At 41.7% G+C, this 22,577-nt stretch overlaps 1 protein-coding gene across 2 annotated transcripts in view; it reads right to left on the bottom strand.

Moving 5' to 3' along the window:
• Positions 1-241: 241 nt before the first annotated feature.
• Positions 242-22,577, bottom strand: part of EXOC4 (exocyst complex component 4) — a 552,305-nt gene continuing 529,969 nt past the window's right edge. For both annotated transcript variants that reach the window (XM_068276025.1, XM_068276024.1), the window contains exon 18: positions 242-868. In XM_068276025.1, coding sequence (XP_068132126.1) covers positions 631-868 — 238 coding nt within the window. In that variant the 3' untranslated portion in view covers positions 242-630. The remainder of the gene's footprint in view (positions 869-22,577) is intronic.

The following is a 22,577-nucleotide window of genomic DNA, read 5'->3' as shown; positions in this document are numbered from 1 at the left end:
CTGTGCTGTATAATGCAGAAATATGCAAGGTAGCATATTCATAGGAATGGCTATAAACACTGCATTCCATTGAAATAGGCTCCAGGGTCCTGCTATGCCCTTCCTCTGGGTCTACCATTGCCAACAGGTAGGCAAGAGCAGGAATTCAACAAGTGGAAACAGATTTTTTTTTCTAAAGTTCATAAAATGTCACCTCTCTTTTAAAGAAATAAAAACATAGAGAAAGGCAAGGCAGCAAAACTGGATGGGTATGGATTTAATGTTAGCTAGGTTAGTAAAACTACAGTGTACTTTCAGTTAACATTTTACTAAATGCCACATATGTTAAAATACAAAACATGCATTTTTGGAACAATTAGTACAAAGCGCCACTTTTACTGTATATGTAACACCACTAAGCTTCAATTAAAAGTACAGCAAAGTACAATGGATTTGTTTGATCAATGATTCAAGAGAAGAAGAAAACTGGAGTAAATGTGGTTTTGTTGCCCAAGCAATTCATCAGCTGTTAAGGGAAATAAGGATTTTAGAGTTTTCTTCTTGATAAATCAGCCCCAGTGACGAAAAAGCTCCAAGCATAGAAGGTTATAATGCCAGAAAAACTGCTTTCATGGACATGACATTCATGGCTTAAACAGTGGTTATCTTCTTGTCCTTAGTAGCTTGCTTGATAGCGGCCTGCTCACAGATGATTTCCTTAAGTCTCTGCAGCCTCATGTTCTGTGTAGTTTGGTCACCCACTCCAGTCTGACTGCGATGTAGGAGACTGAGAGCATTGATGTACTCCAGCTCTGAGTATTTAACTCCTTGGTCCACCACCAGATTAAGCAGCTCATCAGCTGTATTGTACATCATTTCATAGTACTGCCTGCATTTTAAATAAAAACAAAGCACAAACATTAACAATACTGTACAAAAATAATATCCTTTTCAGACAAATGTAACAAAATGTCTATTAGAATACTTTGGTATGTCCTCCTCTTTTATACATGTCTTATTTCTTATCTATACCTTATTTCATATACAACACAATGCCAGAAACCAAAATCTGTTAGCTCGTCTTCATCAAAGGACGGTCGCATCCTTCCTTTTCCCAACTACAGCTCTCATGTAGCTCTTCTCAATTTGCAACAAGCAAGAGAACAACTTATTGAAAATTCCTCTCTTAGATAACAGTATTAAGTAGGGCACCTCAGATAGCTGTATTAAGTAGCACCCCCTCCAAATAAATTTATTCGATTTAAATTTGCAGATTTATTCAAACTAATCTAATATAAACAAGTCTCATTTAATGGGGGACCTTGCACAAACACTGGCAGTATGGAATTTGCATGTGCTGTGGATGATTATCACAACACTGAATTAAGACCATATTAAACGCCATCTGGGCAGTATCAGATCAGGGGGGAAAAAAACCAATTCATTCTGACAAACCTATCTTTTGATGCTATCTAATAATGAAGCAGAAAGTGTGATCCCAAAAGCCCAGTGCTGTCTCCTGACATGGCCTTTGATTTCCAGTCAGTGATCACATACATCTTTGCACAGTACATGACAGCTGCTTATCACCAGGAGAAAGATTTACACAGCTCCATGGTAAACATTCTCTAATCAGGAAAATTATAGTAGCAAAGTAATGATTGTGGACAGGTCTGTAATGATTATGGGAATATTCTGATTATTCTCTGTGGTCTACTCTGGAGTCTGTATTATCTATAGTTATTCCCCTACAAACGCCAGAGAAAGTAATAACGTGTGCTCAGTTTGATAAACAGCTTTACAGCAATAACCCCTAAGTACCAATAACAGCTTATAAAACATCACAAGATACTCAATGCAAGATATTATTATTTAGTAAAGCGCCAACAGTGCTTTACGGAGTACATATAGCCTTGCCACTAACGGCCCCTCAGAGGAGCTCACAATGAAATCCATACCATTGTCATATGTCCATTGCAGACTAGGGCCAATTTTTAGAGGAAAGACAATTAACTTTTATGTATGTTTTCTGGGATGTGTCAGGAAACCAGAGTGCCTGGAGGAATCCCATGCAAACAAAGGAAGAACATACAAACTCTGTGCAGATAGTGCCCTGGCTGGAATTTAAACCAGGGACCCAGTGCTGCATGGTGAGAGTAACCACTACCCAACCACCATGTGTGTAAAAGGCAACCACGAAGTAAATTCACCCTATTCCCTGACTGTAATGTGAATCCTAGTGGTCAACCAAGACAGGAAGTGAGTGATGTACAACAGAAAAAAAATAATAATAATTGTGAATCAATACTTAACAGAAAAATTTACCCAGCTTCCTGTCAGTACAGGTAATGAAAATCACCCCAAAGGTGGATGTAACTAGTAAATAAAACAAAAGTTCTATTTTTTTTATACAGTACAGACCAAAAGTTTGGACACACCTTCTCATTCAAAGAGTTTTCTTTATTTTCATGACTATGAACATTATAGATTCATACTGCAGGCATCCAAACTATGAATGAACACATGTGGAAGAATAGTACATAACCAAAAAGTGTGAAACAACTGAAAATATGTCATATTCTAGGTTCTTCAAAGTAGCCACCTTTTGCTTTGATTACTGCTTTGCACACTCTTGACATTCTCTTGATGAGCTTCAAGAGGTAGTCACCTGCAATGGTCTTCCAACAGTCTTGAAGGAGTTCCCAGAGATGCTTAGCACTTGTTGGCCCTTTTGCCTACACTCTGCGGTTCAGCTCACCCTAGACCATCTCGCTTGGGTTCAGGTTTGGTGACTGTGGAGGCCAGGTCATCTGGCGCAGCACCCTATCACTCTCCTTCCTGGTCAAATAGCCCCTACACAGCTTGGAGGTGTGTTTGGGTTCATTGTCCTGTTGAAAAATAAATGATGGTCCAACTAAATGCAAACCGGATGGAATAGCATGCCTCTGCAAGATGCTGTGGTAGCCATGCTGGTTCAGTATGCCTTCAATTTTGAATAAATCCCCAACAGTGTCACCAGCAAAGCACCCCCACACCATCATACCTCCTCCTCCATGCTTCACGGTGGGAACCAGGCATGTAGAGACCATCCGTTCACCTTTTCTGCATCGCACAAAGACACGGTGGTTGGAACCAAAAATCTCAAATTTGGACTCATCAGACCAAAGCACACATTTCCACTAGTCTTATGTCTATTCCTTGTGTTATTTATCCCAAACAAGTCTCTTCTGCTTGCTGTCTGTCCTTAGCAGTGGTTTCCTAGCAGATATTCTACCATGAAGGCCTGATTCACACAGTCACCTCTTAACAGTTGTTCTACAGATGTGTCTGCTGCTAGAACTCTGTGTGGCATTGACCTGGTCTCTAATCTGAGCTGCTGTTAACCTGTGATTTCTGAGGCTGGTTGTGGTGATATATTGGGGTGCTGATGCTGTTAAGGAATACAGTAAAATACTTTAATATTTCTATCTGCTGTATATTTTGTAGAGGTGTAGGTATGTCAGCCAGTCTGGCTTTTGGAAGGTGTCACCTGGATAATGTCTGTATGTAGATTAAATTTGCTTTCAGGGCAGAGATCAAGGGAACTGCCATTGTCTTAACTGAATAGACCAGTCACCTTCAATAAGCAATTCTCACCTGGACTGGCTGCAGTATGCTTTGAAGCAAGATCACACCAGCCTGAGCCAGGACTTCACACAGGACATCCTGCTGCAATGTGAAAGCCTTAATGAAGTTTTCACCTGGAGTTGAAAAGCCCCACTTCACAATCTGTTGATGTATAGACTTTTACCTGGAAATGGAATTATGTCTGAGATTTAATTAAAAACCAGTTCCTGGGGGCTGGACATTAAATGCCCCAGGGGACACTTCAGACTATTTAAGGTGGTCCAGAACAGTCACAGCTATCTTCTCTCGAGAGTAGCTCATTGCTAGAGATGATCCCGAGGAAATCGGTAAATCCGCGTCTCTCCACGGTTGGACATTTGCGATGGTAAAAGTTCACTTTAGTTTATTCCATTTTTATTTTCGGCAACTTGTCTTGTGTGTATTTTTGTAACTTTTATGTTGTAACTTTTTATTTAGTTTTTTTTGTAATCTTTTGTATATATTCTGTTCTGCATTGTTCCACTTTTTTCCCTGGAATATTAAATTATTATTTAATAAGCCTGAGTTCTGCTGTACTAAACTAACACTCATAGCCTAGAAGAGACTGAAGTGTAACCGTGTATAAGTTTCATGCCTAATTGTACGCTTGAGCAACACTACCGTATGAGATTGTAATTGCATTGTGTGTATGAGGCACTTCTGCGCTCGACAGCCGAGTGGGAAGTCTAACAGTATCGTTCGGAACGACTGTTAGTGGTTTTGCTGCACGACAGTGTAACTTGCATTACAAATCAGTGCCTGATTGTGCTGTGTTACTGTACAACTGTACTGTGTGTGTGGGTGCGTGGCGTTCCCGTATTCGGCCTAAGCGCAAAGCTGACCCGAATTCGAAAACGCAGAGTGCGCGTTGAGCCCTCGACAGCTGAGTGGACGTGTCTAGCAACGGCTAGTGGTGGCAGTGGGAAGTGGTTGAGGGGTCCCAGCCTGGTTTGTAGCTTAAATAAGGCTGTTCCCCACTTAATCTGGTCAAACCCGCAGTCGGGAACCGTATACGCAGGCGTGCCGCGTGCCGGTTCCTGACACTGGTGACTTGGATGAACTTATCCTCCACAGCAGAGGTGACTCTTGGTCTTCCTTTTCTGGGGCGGTCCGCATGTGAGCCAGTTTCTTTGTAGCGTTTGATGGTTTTTGAGACTGCACTTGGGGACACTTTCAAAGTTTTCCCAATTTTTCAGACTGACTGACCTTCATTTCTTAAAGTAATGATGGCCACTCGTTTTTCTTTACTTAGCTGCTTTTTTCTTGCCATAATACAAATTCTAACAATCTGTTCAGTAGGACTATCAGCTGTGTATCCATCTGACTTCTCCACAATGCAACTGATGGTCCCAACCCCATTTATAAGGCAAGAAATCCAACTTATTAAACCTGACAGGGCACACCTGTGAAGTGAAAACCATTGCAGGTGACTACCTCTTGAAGCTTATCAAGAGAATGCCAAGAGTGTGCAAAGCAGTAATCAAAGCAAAAGGTGGCTGCTTAGAAGAACCTAGAATATGACATATTTTCAGTTGTTTCACACTTTTTGGTTATGTACTATACTTCCACATGTGTTAATTCATAGTTTGGATGCCTTCAGTGTGAATCTACAATGTTCATCGTCATGAAAATAAAGAAACCGCTTTGAATGAGAAGGTGTGTCCAAACTTTTGGTCTGTACTGTATATGCTAAACGTGACTAAAGTTCAATTTTTAGATATGGACTTAGAAAATATCAGTATTATTGATAAACTAAAACGTAAAGTGCATTACAATTAAATTATATTCTATTCACATACTGAAAAAAAATAAACTACAAGAAAATGATGGGCAATTCATTTTCATATCTTTACATATAAATCCCACAAGTAATATCTGTTGGACAAAGTACTCATTGCTTCTTGCCTCTACCTGCCTCTGATACAGGAGACCAGGGTTCAGTAAGCCACCACCTATTCAGTGAGACCACCTTAGGCAAGACACCCTAGCACTGCTACTGCCTACTGAGCGTGCCCTAGTGGCTGCAGCTCTGGCGCTTTGAATCTGTCTGTATGTTGCCATGAATGACTACCCTAAGATGACACCATGTCATTTTCTAGTGCTAATTAGAAAAAAAAGCATGCTGCTTCAGGTGTTCCACACAGACCTAACGAGGAATTAATTTCTATTTTAGAATACATTTATTGCATCTCTGTGTTAATTGTAATGTGTGCTGTACACCTGTACTAGCTGCATTTCCTTGGCTGAGAATATAATCTGTATGTATTTATTTTTTGCATCTTCTTTACCACTTGAGGACCGTAGTGTTAAACCCCCCTAAAGACCAGGCCATTTCTTGCTGCACTGGGCTGTGCAGGCTTCTTTTCAGCCTCCTGCACAGCCCAGCTAAGAAGCACGGGGATCGGACTCCCCTCCTATTTTTGTCCCTAAGGGGACAATGCTGCCGAAGGTGTCCGATCGCTGCTGCCACTTTTTTTTTTTCTGCCTCGTAGAGGCTCTCTCTCCCTCTGCCCCCCTCCCTCTCCTTCCTCCCCTAAGCCTACAGAAAAGAACAGGATGGCGATCCGTCCTGTTCTCCGCCTCTCATAGGCATCAGCCTATGAGAAGATGGCGATCCCCGGCCAATCAGAGGCCGGGGATCGCCGATCTCGTACAGTGCTGCTGGAGACCGCATCGCTGTAAGGATAAAAACAAAGGGGATTTCTTTCCCCTATCATTTACAAACAGCCTGTTAGCCGCGATCGGTGGATAGCAGGCTGTTCACGGAGCGGAACGCCGTGAACCGGCAGGGAGCGATCGCGCATGCACGCGGCCGTTCCCTGGGAAACTACAGCTCCAAGAATTGACGCCAATTGGCGTTGGGCGGTCCTGGGGCTGCCGCCGCGGTCACGCCCATTGGCGTGAGTCGGTCGTTAGGTAGTTAAAGAGACATTGTAGCAAAAAAATATATATGATATAATGAATTGTATGTGTAGTATGGATAATTACTAAAATATTAGTAGCAAATAAAATATTCTCATATTTTTATTTTCAGTTAGGTTTTTTTTTTTTTATAACATTGAATCACTCTCTAATATTTGCAGTTTACACACTACTCAGCATTCTAAATGATTTTACAAAGCAGGCTAGTAAACTTTTAAACTGTCCTCTGCAGAGAAAAAAACAATACAGTGCCAGACACTTGACATAATAAGCTTCAGAAGACAGAGCTCTCTGTGACTTTGAAAGTCGTGGAGCTCAATGGCTCATTTGCATAGATAACAACTGGAGGTTCTTAACTCTTCCTGTACTGGAAACAATATTAGACATATGTCTTTGCTCCTAATGTTTTATTTCTTAGCTATACTACACATACAAATAATTATATCACAATTTTTTTTTTGCTTTATTGTCTCTTTAAATGTCTAGTACCATGGATAATGACAAAGCCAAACAAATTAGTAGTAATAATATAGAAGCTATTCATTTCTATAAAATAAAAGGAGTTATATGAAAATAAAGTAAGCTGAGCAACACATGGAAGATCTGAGAGAAAGCAATGGTCTTGCCCTCTGAGCTTACAATCTAAGGTCATGCACTGTAAAACTTCTCCATATGATATGCAGGGAAAGCTATTAAGCTAAACAATCCTAAACAATCATAGGACTCAAATCAACAACAATTGGCCAGTTTGCATAAGGGCAAGTAATAAGAAAAGAAACAATAGAAGTTTCACAATTCTTAAAGGAGGAAAAACAGCATCATCCCAGGAGCCCACATGTGCTATTAATACCGCTCTATTTAAATGCTAATTTTCACCTCTCACCTCACACAGTGGGAGGAGGGCTTTTAAGAAACACCAAGAGAGAATTCACAATGAAATCCTCATTTCTCCTGGAGATTCAATCTCTGCTCTACAGAATGACCTCAGCACTTGTGCGACATCCTCAGACATCATTTTCTTATGCCACAGCGGGACTGAATTAAATGTGGGTGGCCCTAGTTACACATTCACCTGACAGGTCAAATGCGAAGCGCCAGTCTCCCAAAATTTGAAGTGTCACTTGACAATTTGTGGATGAATCAGAAGCTGACAGTATAATGAGATATCAGGTAATCTCTTGGATAATAGTTAACCCTTCTCCCTTAGGAAACTTGGTTTAAACCTCATCTATTAATCGCAGACTTGGAGATGCAATGAACAGATCAAGGCTTCCATGTATTCATATTGCAATCTATACTACAACTAGTTACATTTTTTCCTTTTTTTTTCTGTTAGTTTAAATGTAAATAAAGATCTTCCAAAATACATGCATGAGGCTACTTCCCTAAGTTATACCTATGTTGTCCTTCCCCATAGGACATTAGACCTAGATCTGTAATGAGCTGTTGCTATCTATAGAGACACTGACGGAAAAAATGTGTCCACTTAAAAGAGGGAGCTTCTGTAACTGATGAACTGTGTGAAAATCAGAATCAGATTTATTTTGCCAAGTGCGGCGGTCGCCACACCCGGAATTGTTTGTGGTATACATCGGCATAGAGCATAGTGCAAGAACAAGATTAAAACATAGTGGTGCAATACAGAAATGCTTTGAAGAACAGGTACAGGCATTGAAACATAGTAGTGCAAGTATACATGGAATGAAGAACATACATAGAATAGGTGCATAGCAGCTAGTCCTGCTATTTAATTAGTCCTAGGTGCAAATACACATGGAATGAAGAACGAAGAACCGCCCCAGGTTAAGTACATACAGGCTATACAGGCCTGGGTGACGGTCCTGCTATTTAGCTTTGCTGTGTGCAGGACTCGAGTTCAGAAGGCGCACTGCTTGGGGGAAAAAGGAGTTCCTGTGTCTAGAGGTTTTGGTGGAAATAGTTTTGCAGCGGTGGTTGGAGTGCATGCGGTTGAAGAAGAAAATGTGAACGCAATAGCTTTTCTACGTTGATTGCCTATCACTGCCAATTCAGATTGCATGTCTAAGAGTAGCAGAGCGCACAGCACTAGGGTCTGCCTATTCAAGTTGGATACAAGCTTCTATTCTGGGATGACAGTGTGCTTTTCTTTAATTACCTGGAACGAAAAAAAACTTTCCCTCAGTCAGGCAGCTCACACAGGAGTGTGAACTCCAGCCTGAAAAGCACCATTTGGCTCTACCGTTGCCAGAGAAGTCTATAGCACAGCAGGAGAAAGACACCCATGAGTCCTGTTCATACTAAATAACTGTATTTTATTATTTTTTAAAGAGAGGACTTGTGACCTATATGAAAAGTATGTAGTTTGATTGCTAGTAACCTGACAATATATTCATACCCCTTTCAGGGGGCTGACATAAAAAGCAACCCGGTTATTAAACTTCTCAGGAAGGGAATGGCACACCCTATTCATGTTTGGTATTAATGTGATCCATATTCTTTGGGATTTTTTAATTTGCTATTATTATTTGTGTGCGATGAATAGTGCCTGAGATATAGACATGTCCTATATTTGGGATTGAATTTTACCCCCAAAAGTAAGAGAACTGCAAGCCTCCAACAGTAGGGGCAGAGCCTGAGTCCACCCCTCAGAGCAGATAGGTATAAAAGAAACCACAGCATTTTCAGCTGGAGTCCTCCATTTTGACCACCTGACTGAAGCTAGCAGAAGACCCAAGGCTGGCTTCCATTTAGCTTGGACAAAAGGACAGATTTCTTCCCAATCCTTAAAGGGAACCTGTACTGAGTAAAACTATTTAAAATAAACACTAGGTAACTTCAAATGAACATTACATAGCTACCTTGCCATCAATTCCTCTTAGAAGCACACCATTTTCTTCTGACAATGATCCCTTCCAGTTCTGACAACATTTTGTCAGAACTGAAATATATCAGTTGCTGTCAGTTATTTATCAGTTGCGGTCAGTTATAGCTGAGAGGACAACTGCTGTGCCAAGTAATGTCTAGGTTTCCCTATGACTCAAGTGGGCGATGTTACAGTTTAACAGTGTGCTGACCAGAAAGCTGTTATGGGGTAATGGCCATTTTCAAAATGGAGGACAGAGAATTCCCTTAATCACACTGGACAAACAGGACGCGGGAAAGGAGAAAGAGATTGAGGAGTAGACTACACGGGAGGTAAGTATGACTTGTGTATGTTTATTTTGACTTTTAATTTTCAGTTCAGGTTTTCTTTAAGTATTCATTTTCTTTGTTTTTCCCTTTTATTTTATACTGTGGATATTGTCTTCAAATTATTACTTATAATAATTTTCTGTATATATGAATTATTTATATTGCATTTAACATAAAATGACTTAATGTAATTTTTATGGCTACATACCAGATTTGAGTACTGCAGAACAAATCCTAGCTTTTCTGAAGATTCGCTACCTGGAGTATTGTATTGTTTCAGTGATAATAGATTGTTAAACCTTTCTTCTTAGTTCAGACTAGCAAGTTTCCTCCTGGCCTGTCTGTTGCCCGATTCCAGCAGTTTTAGCCCATTGATTGCATCCACAAGACTGGATGGTCTGTGGGCTGAAGCAGATTGGGACACACAGAGCGGTTTGGCCAGTAGGGGGCATGTGACAGAGTCCGTCATTGCTCGTGCAAGACAGTCAAAAATCTGTGGACTGCAGTCAATAAGATCTGCAACTATTGCAGAGATGACACAGTGTTAAAACCTGCTGCAAGCTGTGTCTCAAACTTTCAGTTTTCTTCAATCTCTTTTTTAAAAAATTCTAATGCATTTTAGCTAAGCGGTGAAAAGGGAATTCACAGTTAGTTGGGTATAATGCTCTTTAAATTATTAAACATCCCAATTCCTGAATTAAAGGGTCAAGTGTAGAAGTTTTAGGCCCTGTTGCATATACTCTCTCTCATGAAACTTGCCCAAAGCAGGGTAAAGCACCCTATTAAAGTCCCCAATACAGAGATCATAACAATAAAATTTGTTCAAGGAACAAAACTGAGGCCATTTATTTGGGTTTATATAGCCCAATAATTATATAGAAAATATTTGCCAGCTTGATTGCCAAACATACATATCTACATGTATTGTCTATCATTACCTTATTGATTTCATACATTATATTTTTTTCTGCTTAGTAAAGAAACGTCATGGTAGGCATGCCTGCAGGCATTCAGTATGACCACACTTTAGTATAGCTCTGGCAGAATGATTTCTTACATAAGCTCACAGTGGCAGAGAAAAACACTGACGGGACAGAAGCAGCAGCAACCCAGCTCCTAGAAATCAGATCCACAGGTGCTCCAAGTTTCCGATAGTGGATCTTCCACCCTGTACTCCAAACATCAAACTCAGGAAAAGATTACTTCAGCGTTCCTCCAGAAGTAACAGTTTTTCGGAGGAGCACTGAAGTACCGTATACACTCGCATATAAGCCGAATTTCTGAGCAAAAAATCAAAACAAAACCATGCTCAAAAGCCCCCCCCCCCCCCCCCGGCTTATATGCGAGTCAATGCCCCCTTGTCACTGAGGAGTGTAAAGGATCGTACGATGTTCCCACACTCATGTACTGCATCCCCGGCTGCCTCTTACTTCCCTGCACACACGCGGCAACAGTGTGTAATCCAGCATTACAACTGACCCGTGTCCCCTGATAAATTGCAGCAGAAAGAGAAACATCGTCACTGCTCCATGGACGCATAGTTTAAAACTGAGTTGCCGTTTCCTCCAGGGCTCCCCACTGTCTATGTCCGTGGTAGCTCAAAAGCAGTGTGTGTATCAGAGTCACGTGCAGCTCTGGGGATTCCCTTGTCACTCTGCCCCACTCGCTGTTTCTCAAGGTGCCACTAGATGGCATCATATGAGAAACAGTGAGCTGGGCAGAGAGACAAAGGAATCCCCAGAGCTGCACATGACTCTGATACACGCACTGCTTCTAAGCTGCCACGGACATGGACACAACGGGGAGCCCTGGAGGAAGCGGCAACTTCGTTTTGAACTGTGCGTCCATAGAGCAGTGACAATGTGTCTCTCTCTGCTACAACTGATCAGGGGACACAGGTCAGTTGTAGTGCTGGGTTACACCCTATGTTGCCACTGGGGGGGGGGAAGGAACATAAGAGAGGGGGGGAGCAGCACATGAGTGTGGGATCATTGCACGATCCCTTACACAAGTCAATCCCCTTGTGCTGGTGGTTACACATGTCATGCCAGCCTGCCAGTCAGTCCAGTCAACATGTGTTGTTCCTAATCCCTATCCTGCTAGCCAGATACTCCAGTCCACATTTCTTATTGTTGTCCCTGTCATACCAGCCTGCCAGTCCAGCCATACCAGCCTGCCAGTCCAGCCATGCCAGCCTGCCAGTCCACATGTGTTGTCCTCCCTAACTTTCCAGCCAGCCATTCCAGTCTGAACTTGTTGCCCATGTCCCTGTCATGCCAGCCTGCCAGTCCAGATGTGTTGTCCTTATCCCTACCCTGCTTGCCAGACCCTCATTTTAATCATATGAAGGGTTGAAATGGTACTGAACTCAGAACTTCTTTTCTATTTATACCATGGAGGGGGCTATACTGAGGGAGGGGGCTTATATGCGAGTCAATCGCTTTTCCAGGGGTTTTTTTTAGGGAAAGTGGGTACCTCGACTTACATGCGAGTATATACGGTAACCTTTTCCTGAATCTGTGACTATAAACTGCGAGCGCACCCAGTTATAGATTTTGGGATAAACTCCGGACATTTCTTAACCACTTGCCGACCGCAAACTCATACCGTGCGGCGGCAAAGTGGTAGCTGGAGGACCAGCGATCCACATCTGCATCGCCAGGTGCCTCCCTAATTAATCAGGAAAGGCCGCTTGCGTGAGCAGCCGGTTCCTGTTAGATCACGGAGCGGGTCTCCGTGAATAGCCTGCGAGCCGCTGGTCGCGGCTCGCAGACTAAATGTACACGCAGGAGACGTTTGTCTCCTTTGTTTACATTGAACGGCGCTGCTGCTACAGCAGCGCCGTAAGGCAGATCGGCGATCCCCGGCCAATCAGCGGCCGGGGATCGCCGCCATGTGACAGAGGACAGCCTGTCACAGGCTGCACAGGATGGATAGCGTCCTGTGCAGCCCCGATCACCAGGGGCGAAAGGGAGGAGAGGGAGGGGGGAATTTCGCTGTGGAGGAGGGCTTTGAGGTGCCCCCCCGCAACATCCAGGCAGGCAGGAGAGATCAGACCCCCCCTGCACATCATCCCCATAGGGGGGAAAAAAGGGGGGCGATCTGATCGCTCTGCCTGCAACCTGATCTGTGCTGGGGGCTGCCCACCCAGCACAGATCATAAAAAAACCACGCTGGTCCTTAAGGGGGGGGGGGGTACAGGCTGAGTCCTCAAGTGGTTAAATTGTGTGGTAAAAATGCACCAACTCACTGCCACACAGTGCTGTTGTATTGTACTCTCCCATCCAAGAAATTCTGCTAAGTTCAGGCCTAGGATAGAGAATTCTTCAGCGAAGCAATTTGGGGAGGCTAGTCAATGAACTGTAAATAATGGAGAAGACCCCACATTTACCTATGCTACACTTGACTCCTGGTCTCTAAATACACCATAAACTATAAATTAACTTTACTTGGAGTTTGAACACGATGGTAAAGCAAGTGAGGTATGGTGCAGTGTTAATTGTGGAGCAGATATGCCGACATAAAAAAAACCAAACATTGTTGATTCAGGTAATACCTTTAGTGACTAACTGTACAAAGTTGTTATCAAGTTCTGTATCATTCCTGGAACAGAAACGTTAAGTTTTATAAGCTTGCAATAAACTAGGTATGTACAGTTAGTCATCAACCACTTTGCATCTACACCTTGTTTCCCCCTTATGGGACAGAGCAGTTTTGGCATTTTAGCTATGTCGGTCTTTAATAGAAACCAGACTTTCATTGGGCAGCATTTTTTCCCAAGAACAATTTTGTTTTCTATGCATTTTAATGGGAAAAAATAGGAAAATAATACAGGAGTGGGGAAAAATTTTCCCATTCTGATTAAGTTGCATCCTTCCCTCACTTTATCGAGAACTTAAGATTGGCTACATCAAGGTTTTAAAATTGCTTCTTCTACATTTCTCTTCATACAGGTTTCTTTTAAACTGTGTTCTTCTAAGAATAGGCCACTGCTATGATATGCTATGATATGATTCTGATTACCAAGACGAGAACAATGATATAATTGTGCAAACTTTAAAAAAAATGATGAGTTCTGTAGTCTCCCACTTACTCCATGGCATGCAAAAACATGACCCAGCTGTGCCTGGCTCCCAATGAACTTAAGCAGGTTGTGCACAGACTTCTAGTGCTGTAGCTTTGGAAATCCGCTAAACTGACAAAAACTTCCCCATTCCCCAACACAATCTTCAGAAAGAGAGACAAAAGTATTAATAAATCATATTTGGAACATCAAAAATAAATGTGCCTTAAAGTACTCCTTTTATCTTCACTTTTTAGTTTACATTTGTTGATTTTTTTTAATACATGCAATATGCTACAAATACACCTTCCATACTATTAGTGATTCTGTAATCCTCTCATACCAAGAAACATAAGCACTTATCATATGCAGTACAGGGAGGCTCTATTTGACTACATGAAACAGTAAAATGAACTTGGTGATATTTTAAAATTTAAGAAGGCAATTAAGTGCAATTAAATCAGATATTTCTTTTAAATCTACTGATGTGGGCTCTGGGTTTCTTAAACTTCACAGCCATCTGAAAGTACGGCCTTTTTAATTTTCCACATTGAACTTTATGGGATATTAAATAAGCTCTCTCAGCACTTATCTAAATCTTTAATTAGTTCTATAATATAGTGATGATATCAAGGCTAATTAAATTTCTATAGATAAAGAGCTTTAGAAATTATAACCGACTGAGCTGGAAAATGCAGTCCTGGTAATAAATTTAATGGTTTGGGTTGATAAGTGGAATTTATATCACTGCTTTTTAATTCAATTTACGTGTTGTGTTTTAGAAGGCACAGAATATGGAAATCACAGGATGGCCAGGTAATCTTTCTTGAAAAGATTGCTTTTAACCAGCCCAGCTGCCCATCTGAAGCCTGTGTTATTAATGGCACCACTTCTAAATAAGCTTCAGTATTTGCATATTTACCACATAAGGATCAGAAATTATCTCTACCATATGCCACTTTGTAACAATTTCTTCAGCCCTTCCCCTTCTTGTGCATAAATTAAGGGGGAGCACTCATAAGAAACGTAAGCCAAGTAGGACTCAGCAAATCACCGTAAGGCCTTTGTAAAGCCAGCTTTCCTCAGCATAAAATGAATATGATTTGAACTACCTTTTGGGAGATACGATTAACCTGCCATTCTATGTAGCCACTACATTTCCAGGAGAGATAGACAGAAGGACGTGATCAAAAAGTGCAAACACTTAAAAGCACAAAATGGATGGTCTCTAAATTGTCCCCCCTGTGGACCCTTCTTTATAGTAGTTCCGTATGTTGATTGTTCCAAACATTTTACAGCTCAAATAAAAACTGTCCATAAAAACCCATATTAATTAATGTAGTGTTACAATTTTATTTCCAAGCTAATTATGAGATAGCATAACTGATTATTATAGTTAATAGGCTTCCTTCCTGCAGCACATGGATAATGTAGTCAATTACAATTCCTCTGACATTGATGGGTTAAAGTGGTTTATGCTGATACAAGACCATTTGGGGGGCAGGGTTGTGATAGATGGCACTGACAAAGTATTCTCTACATTTTTAACCATGTTACTAACAATAAAGAAAGAAAATCTGTGCAACTACAGTATGTGAATTTACATTTTCTAAAGCAAGTGCAATGACATAAGAAAGAGTTTGAAAATAAATGTAAAAAATGCACTTCACCATTACATATCGTCTTAAAAAAGGGTTACAAATATTTATGCATTGCACTTCTGATTAGACCCCATTTTAACATGACACAAAGTTTAACTCCAAAAGTAACCCTATTTTAGTTTTGGCATAAAATAAGAGTTTTAAAGTAAACATGTAGGGAAAAAAAGGTTTAGAAAAATCTCCTCAAATTCAACCCTGACAAAAATGGAAATTATATATTTTCTTAGTAAAGTATTTTGTTTTGCAGAAGAGGAACAAGACACATTTCTCAGAATCTGGGAAGAATGAATTTCCTACAAAGACACACTGAGCGGCCCAATAGATGTTTACACAAACTTAGACTGGGCCAATGATTTCCAGTTCTTCTCTTTTCCTTATTATTTCGATGTTATTTATACTGTTTTGTATGTCTTTGGCTTTACCGGATAACATACTGAAGCCCCTGGTGAGAAATACAAACAGCTTTATACAGGACACCACAGACCTCCTGAGGAAACCTGAGTAAGTGGACCCACTACCAGGGACCATTCTGGCTACCATGGAGGTGGAAGCTCTATACACCAAGATCCCACATGAAGATGGCATCGCAGCCTGTGAACACTTCCTGACTAAGGGACACCTCCCCACAGAATCGGTGATACCCCTCTCACGAGATTCATCCTCACCCACAATTATTTCAACTTTGGCTGGGATGTATACCTACAGAAGATGGGGACGAGTATGGTTACGCGCTTTGCACCACAGTTTGCAAACTTATTTATAGCAAAATTTGAAAATGATTTCTTATCAATCTGCATTCACAAACCCCTCTCCCACTTCCGCTTTATTGATGATATACTTGTCATCTGGAATGGAAGTGAGGAACAGTTGCTTAATTTCCACAGGGAATTCAATAGGTTTCACTCCACCATCAAACTAAAAATGAACCACTCCACCTCACACATACATTTTCTGGACACGACTATCCAGATTAAAAAACAAATGTATACAGACCGCAGTATTCCAGAAGCCCACAGACTGACCCTCATACCTTAGGAGCCATAGCTTCCACCCATCCCACACCAAGCAATCAATCATATTCAGCCAAGCCCTGTGGTACAAACACATTTGCTCAAACACATGGGAAAGGGACTTGCTCCTTAACAACCTCAGAAAGGAATTCTTAAACACAGGCTACAGACCACAGACTATAGAAGACCAAATCCGGAGAGCCACTTGCATACCCAGGGCAGAACTTTTGCAGTACAAAGGAAAACAGAAGCCAGACAGAGTGCCCTTAGTGTTAACATACAACCCACAACTGGGTATGCTGAGAAAAGTAGCAAGAGAACTACAACCTCTACTCCACAAGGACAACAGGCTCAAATACATTTTCCCTGAACTGCCACTTCTTGCCTACAGACAACTGGTGAACCTGAGGAAACATCTGGTCAGGAGCGCCTTACTGCCGCCAGAAGAAAATGGCACATGTCTGTGTACGGTAAAGAGTTGCAAGACCTGCTGCCACATTTTATGCACTGATAGCCTACCAATACCAGATAAATCTTTTGTACATTGGAGAAATGATGCAGACACTACGGAAACGTATCAACACTCATCGCGCCACGGTGCAGACTACGGACATAAACAAGGAGAGCGCTGTAGGACTGCACTTGAACACATCTGCCCACAGCATGGAGGACTTTAGAGTCACCATATTAAAAGGGGGGGATTCAAGTCAGATAATGAAAGAAGGACATGCAAATATTAATTAATGAAACTGTTTGGGACTTTGAAACATGGACTTAATATCAAACCTACATTCATGGTGAATTATGAGCATTAGAAAGGCTTTTCCTGCCTGACAGGAAAGACATTAGAACTTTCACAAATACCTATCCCTGCAGCCCTCAGACCTGCCAATACATATGGTAATTGGTGACATTTTTCATTGTTTGATAAGGTGCGTACACACGCACTACTAAAGAGAACAACGGGTCCGTCAGACCCTCCCACTGGGCGATCGGTTTCCCGACAGTAGTGCGTGTGTACAGTCTGTCTGCAGACTGATAAGGCTGTTTCTGTCTGAAGACTGCTCAGCGGATCGTTCAGAAACAGCCTTATCAGTCTGCAGACAGACTGTACACACGCACTACTGTCGGAAGAACGACCGCCCAGCGGGAGGGTCTGACGGACCCGTCTTTCTCTGTAGTAGTGCGTGTGTATGCACCTATACTGCCATGGAAACAGGCACCCAATCTGTACATGTCCTGCTGGCAGACTTTCCAACCTTTTATGCCCTGTTGAATTAATTGTTATCACCTGTTACCACCTGTTGTTCTTTAACCACTTCGGCCTATCTGGTCGAACTTACTCTGCTTCTGCCTCCGCATGGTGTGCGCGATCGGGCGCGCTCCCGCCGCCTGCCCCCCGATAAGTATATAATATAATTCACATTCACATAATATATAATATAATATAATTCCCATTCACCGATCTAACTTCCCCACAGAAAAAACAACGCTTTCTATTGAGAGAGCGCAGTATTTCTGCCCCCAGGAAACTTCTCCGTCTTCTTTTAGTTCCTGGATGCAACATCGTTCGCATCCAGGACTTTTTTGACTGTGGCCATCTTGTGGTCAAATAGTAAACTGCACCCACATACATTTTTCAATAAACAATTATTTTATTTTACATTTAAAATTACCTGTTTCTCTCCCACACCAAAAATTACCCACATACATTTTTTATTGAGCAAAAAAAAATACAATAAAAAAAACAAACAAAAACAACAAATAGTTACCCAAGGGTCTGAACTTTTTAAATATGCATGTCAAGAGAGTATGTTATTATATTATTTTAAATTATAAGCTTATAAGTAGTGATGGGACGCAAATTGAAAAAATGCACCTTTATTTCTAAATAAAATATCGGCGCCATAAATTGTGATAGGGACATCATTTAAACGGTGTAATAATCGGGACAGATGGGCAAATAAAATACATGAGTTTTAATTACGGTAGCGTATATTAATTTCAAACTATAATGGCCAAAAACTGAGAAATAATGATTTTTTTTCATTTCTTTCTTAATCTTCCTGTTAAAATGGATTTAGAATAAAATAATTCTTAGCAAAATGTACTACCCAAAGAAAGCCTAATTAGTGGCGGAAAAAACAAGATATAGATCAATTAATTGTGATAAATAGCAATAAAGTTATTGGCGAATGAATGGGAGGTGAACGTTGCTCGGATGCATACGATTTTCGACTCTGTAGGCTGAAGTGGTTAACAGCTAATTTAATTAGAGTTTGTGTATACCTGTGGTTAGGTGCTGGAAATTAGCGAATTTGTTTAACGTGTGTATGTTTCTAACTATTGTATAGAGCCTTTAGAGTGAATGGATCCAAGCTTTGATGAGATCATTTACAGTTCAAAAAAAAGAGGAAGACTACATGAGATCAGATTGCAGCATACTCTACAAAATCAAATATAAATCCTGTGGATGTGACAGTACTTTGTATGGTTCTGATCCAGCTCTGAAACATGCCTGAAGAAGAAACTTAAAGTTTTGAAAGCTTGCAAAGGAATCTTGTACAGTTAGGCATTAAAGAGACATTGAAGCGAAAAAAAATATATGATATAGTGAATTGGTTGTGTACTATGAATAATTACTAGAAGATTAGCAGCAAAGAAAATATTCTCATACTTTTATTTTCAGGTATATAGTGTTTTTTCTAACATTGCATCATTCTACAATATGTGCAGATTACACAACACTCAGCATTCAAAATGAGTCTTTCAGAGCAGTCTGTGAAGTAATGACCTCTCCTCTAGCAGAGAAAAAGTAAACAGTTTACTTACAGTTGAGATAATAAAAGTCAGATAACAGCCCTCTCCACGACTAGTCGGAGAGTTAATGGCTTGTTTGCATAGAGATAACAACTGGAGTTTCTTAACTCTTCCTGTACTGGAAACAATTAGACTGATGTATCTGATCTTAATGTTTTATTTCTTAGCTGTACTACACATACAAATCATAATATCATAATTTTTTTTTCGCTTCAGTGTCTCTTTAAAGGTATCACCTAAACAAGTTTTGTTGTTATGTCTTCGGATTCTCTCTATGACTAATACCAGACCACACGCATTTGGCTTTACCGTTGCTTTGGAATGACTTTAAATGGATAAGTTGGACAGTTGCTGTTAGCTGTACTTCCACATGACTATTATTGATTTATAAAGCACCAACATATTCTATGGTGCTGTACCGAGTAGGAAACAAATATGGGGTACATAACAGTACAATGGCATGCACAAAATATGGCCATTGTTACATAATACTGGGATTGATAGATATAGTAATTACAGTGACACGTAGCATGAGGATCAAAATGTATAGCAATTTAAAGACACAAAAAGGTGAGGGCCCTGCCCTTGCAAACTTACATGATTACCGTATATACTCGAGTATAAGTCGAGTTTTTGGGACCAAAAAAGTGGTCCCAAAGTGGGGGTCTCGGCTTGCACTCGAGTCACTATGAAGTCACTATGCAATAGTGTCCTTCCCGATGCACCCCCACCGCAATGTGAAGAGCTCAGCGGCAGCGCTAAAGAACTGTGATGTATTGCGTGCTTCCCGAGTGTCCCATCGGAATATGCAGAGCGGTGTAAGTGCTGCAGGCATCTTCCCCACCCCCCAAATGCCCGAGAGTCCCCCTGCACATGGAGCACTGGTAAATGAGGAATTTTTAGCATACCTCTTCCCTGTCATCACCGCCGGAATGTCCGAGAGTTCCCCGGTATGTGGAGCGCAGTGTTATTCTTTCGCTGGTTCCCAGTGCTCGCGGCTTTGATTCCTCTGCAACTTGTCAGCTGCAGTCTCATTGCTAGGGCGGCCTCTAGTGGTGCCTATCATCACGTACGCCACTTCAGGCGTCATAGTAATGGGACAAGCTGACAAGTTACAGAGGAATCATGGTGGCGTGCACTGGAACCACGGAAGAAAACAGCATTCCGCTCCACATACCAAAGGACTTTCGGACATTCGGGGGGTGATGACAGGGAAGAGGTTTGCTACAAATTCCTCATTTACCAGTGCTCCATGTGCAGGGGGACTCTCGGGCATTCGGGGGGGGGGGGGGGGGGTGATGACAGGGAAGAGGCATGCTACAAATTCCTCATTTACCAGTGCTCCATGTGCAGGGGGACTCTCGGGCATTTGGGGGGGGGGGGGGGTGATGACAGGGAAGAGGCATGCTACAAATTCCTCATTTACCAGTGTTCCATGTGCAGGGGGACTCTCGGACATTCGGGAGGTGGGGAAGATGTCGAAAAGGTATGCCTCAAATTCTGCTCTGGAATGCAGCACGTACACCGCTCTGCATATTCTGATGGGAGCACGCCATACATCACAGTTCAGGCAGTGGCACACACTGACATTTACCAGCTGCACTCTGCACATGGCTAAAAGTGAGGACATGGCACAGACACTGACCTGTGAGTTTAAGATGCACCACCACTCTGCAAATGCAGCTTCTCTGATCATGCTGTATTGGGGTGCACTCAGAGGAGGCAGCCAGTGCAATATTCAGTAGAGATGGCAAACCACAATAGATATTTCTTTCTTGCTTGATAGTTGGTTTGATTACATTGATCATTGTTATAATTATTGTGGTTAGAGCTGGATTATATTATTTTCTGCAGTAGGCCAATTGTCTTTTACTGTCTCTGCCTTCTAAAGGCCGCCCCTGTTCTGTATACTTTAGGCGTACTCTTCTATACACTGCAGTCCCCATGTGCAGCAGTAGCCCTCATTACAAGATTAATGTGCATATGTTACTTCTAACCCCTCCAAGTCAACTGTCTTCTCCACGCAATGCTTTGTTCTGCACCATGTGACCCCCGCATTTTCCTACCCTCGGCCTATTCGAGTGAATCATTTTTTCACATTTTTTGAGGTAAAAGTTGGGGGGTCGCTTATACTCGGGTCGGCTTATACTCGAGTATATACGGTATTTATATGCTGCTATTTGTGTGCACTGTCTGCCTTTTTTCAATGAAAATTAAACAGAAAAATGGAAATTATGGAAATAGAAATTATGTGCATGATGTTGGGATCACATCTGTAAGATATAAGAATAGTGTCTATAAAGTGGACACAGATAGCAAAAAGTATTTTTGAAGCTATAGTCCTTAACCTGCTGGGCGGTCTGGACGAGCTCAGCTCGTCCAGTACCGCCGGAGCCTGCCGCTCAGGCCCTGCTGGGCCGATTTGGCTCAAGTAAAAAGCAGCACACGCAGCCGGCACTTTGCCAGCCGCGTGTGCTGCCTGATCGCCGCCGCTCTGCGGCGATCCGCCGCGAGCAGCGGCGAAAGAGGGTCCCCCCAGCCGCCTGAGCCCAGCGTAGCCGGAACAAAAAGTTCCGGCCATCGCTAAGGGCTGGATCGGAGGCGGCTGACGTCAGGACGTCGGCTGACGTCCATGACGTCACTCCGCTCGTCGCTATGGCGACCAGGGAAGCAAAACAAGGAAGGCCGCTCATTGGAAGTGTAAGCCTATGGTCCTCGGCTGGTTAACAGTCTGCTGACCCGGAAGCTGTTACGGGTTCATGGCCATTTTCAAAATAGAGGACGGAGAATTCCATTGATCACAGTGGACAAACAGGTTGCTGGAGAGGAGAAAGAGATTGGCGAGTAGACTACACGGAAGGTAAGTATGATGTGTGATTGTTTATTTTGACAATTTTGACTTTAAATTTTCAGTTCAGGTTTTTGGCATTAAGCCTAATAAGCTTTTTTTTTGCCATATTCACAGCCTTGAAACTAAAAGATGTATGTGCAATCATAATGAAGTTGATCCATTTAGTGTGAGTGTGCTTTGGTAGAACCACAATTATATGCTCATGTAATCTGGAAGCTGCCTTCAGACCTTGTTACACTGCACACAAACTAATATGAGATGAGATCAGGGAATTGCTAAGACATGGGCTTTGTCATAGAAAGATCATGTTGCTGTTCCCAATAGTCCAATGTAATTCTTGAATATTCTCTGAAAATTACATTTGTATTTCCTATGGGTCCATTATTTCAACATAATATTTTATTTTAAGAAAGGTTATATATCTATACAGAAGATTTTCTTGTAAAATCGACCAC

Source organism: Hyperolius riggenbachi, chromosome 3 (assembly GCF_040937935.1).
Source record: "Hyperolius riggenbachi isolate aHypRig1 chromosome 3, aHypRig1.pri, whole genome shotgun sequence".
NCBI lineage: Eukaryota > Metazoa > Chordata > Amphibia > Anura > Hyperoliidae > Hyperolius > Hyperolius riggenbachi.
This window is presented reverse-complemented; position numbering and strand designations above follow the sequence as displayed.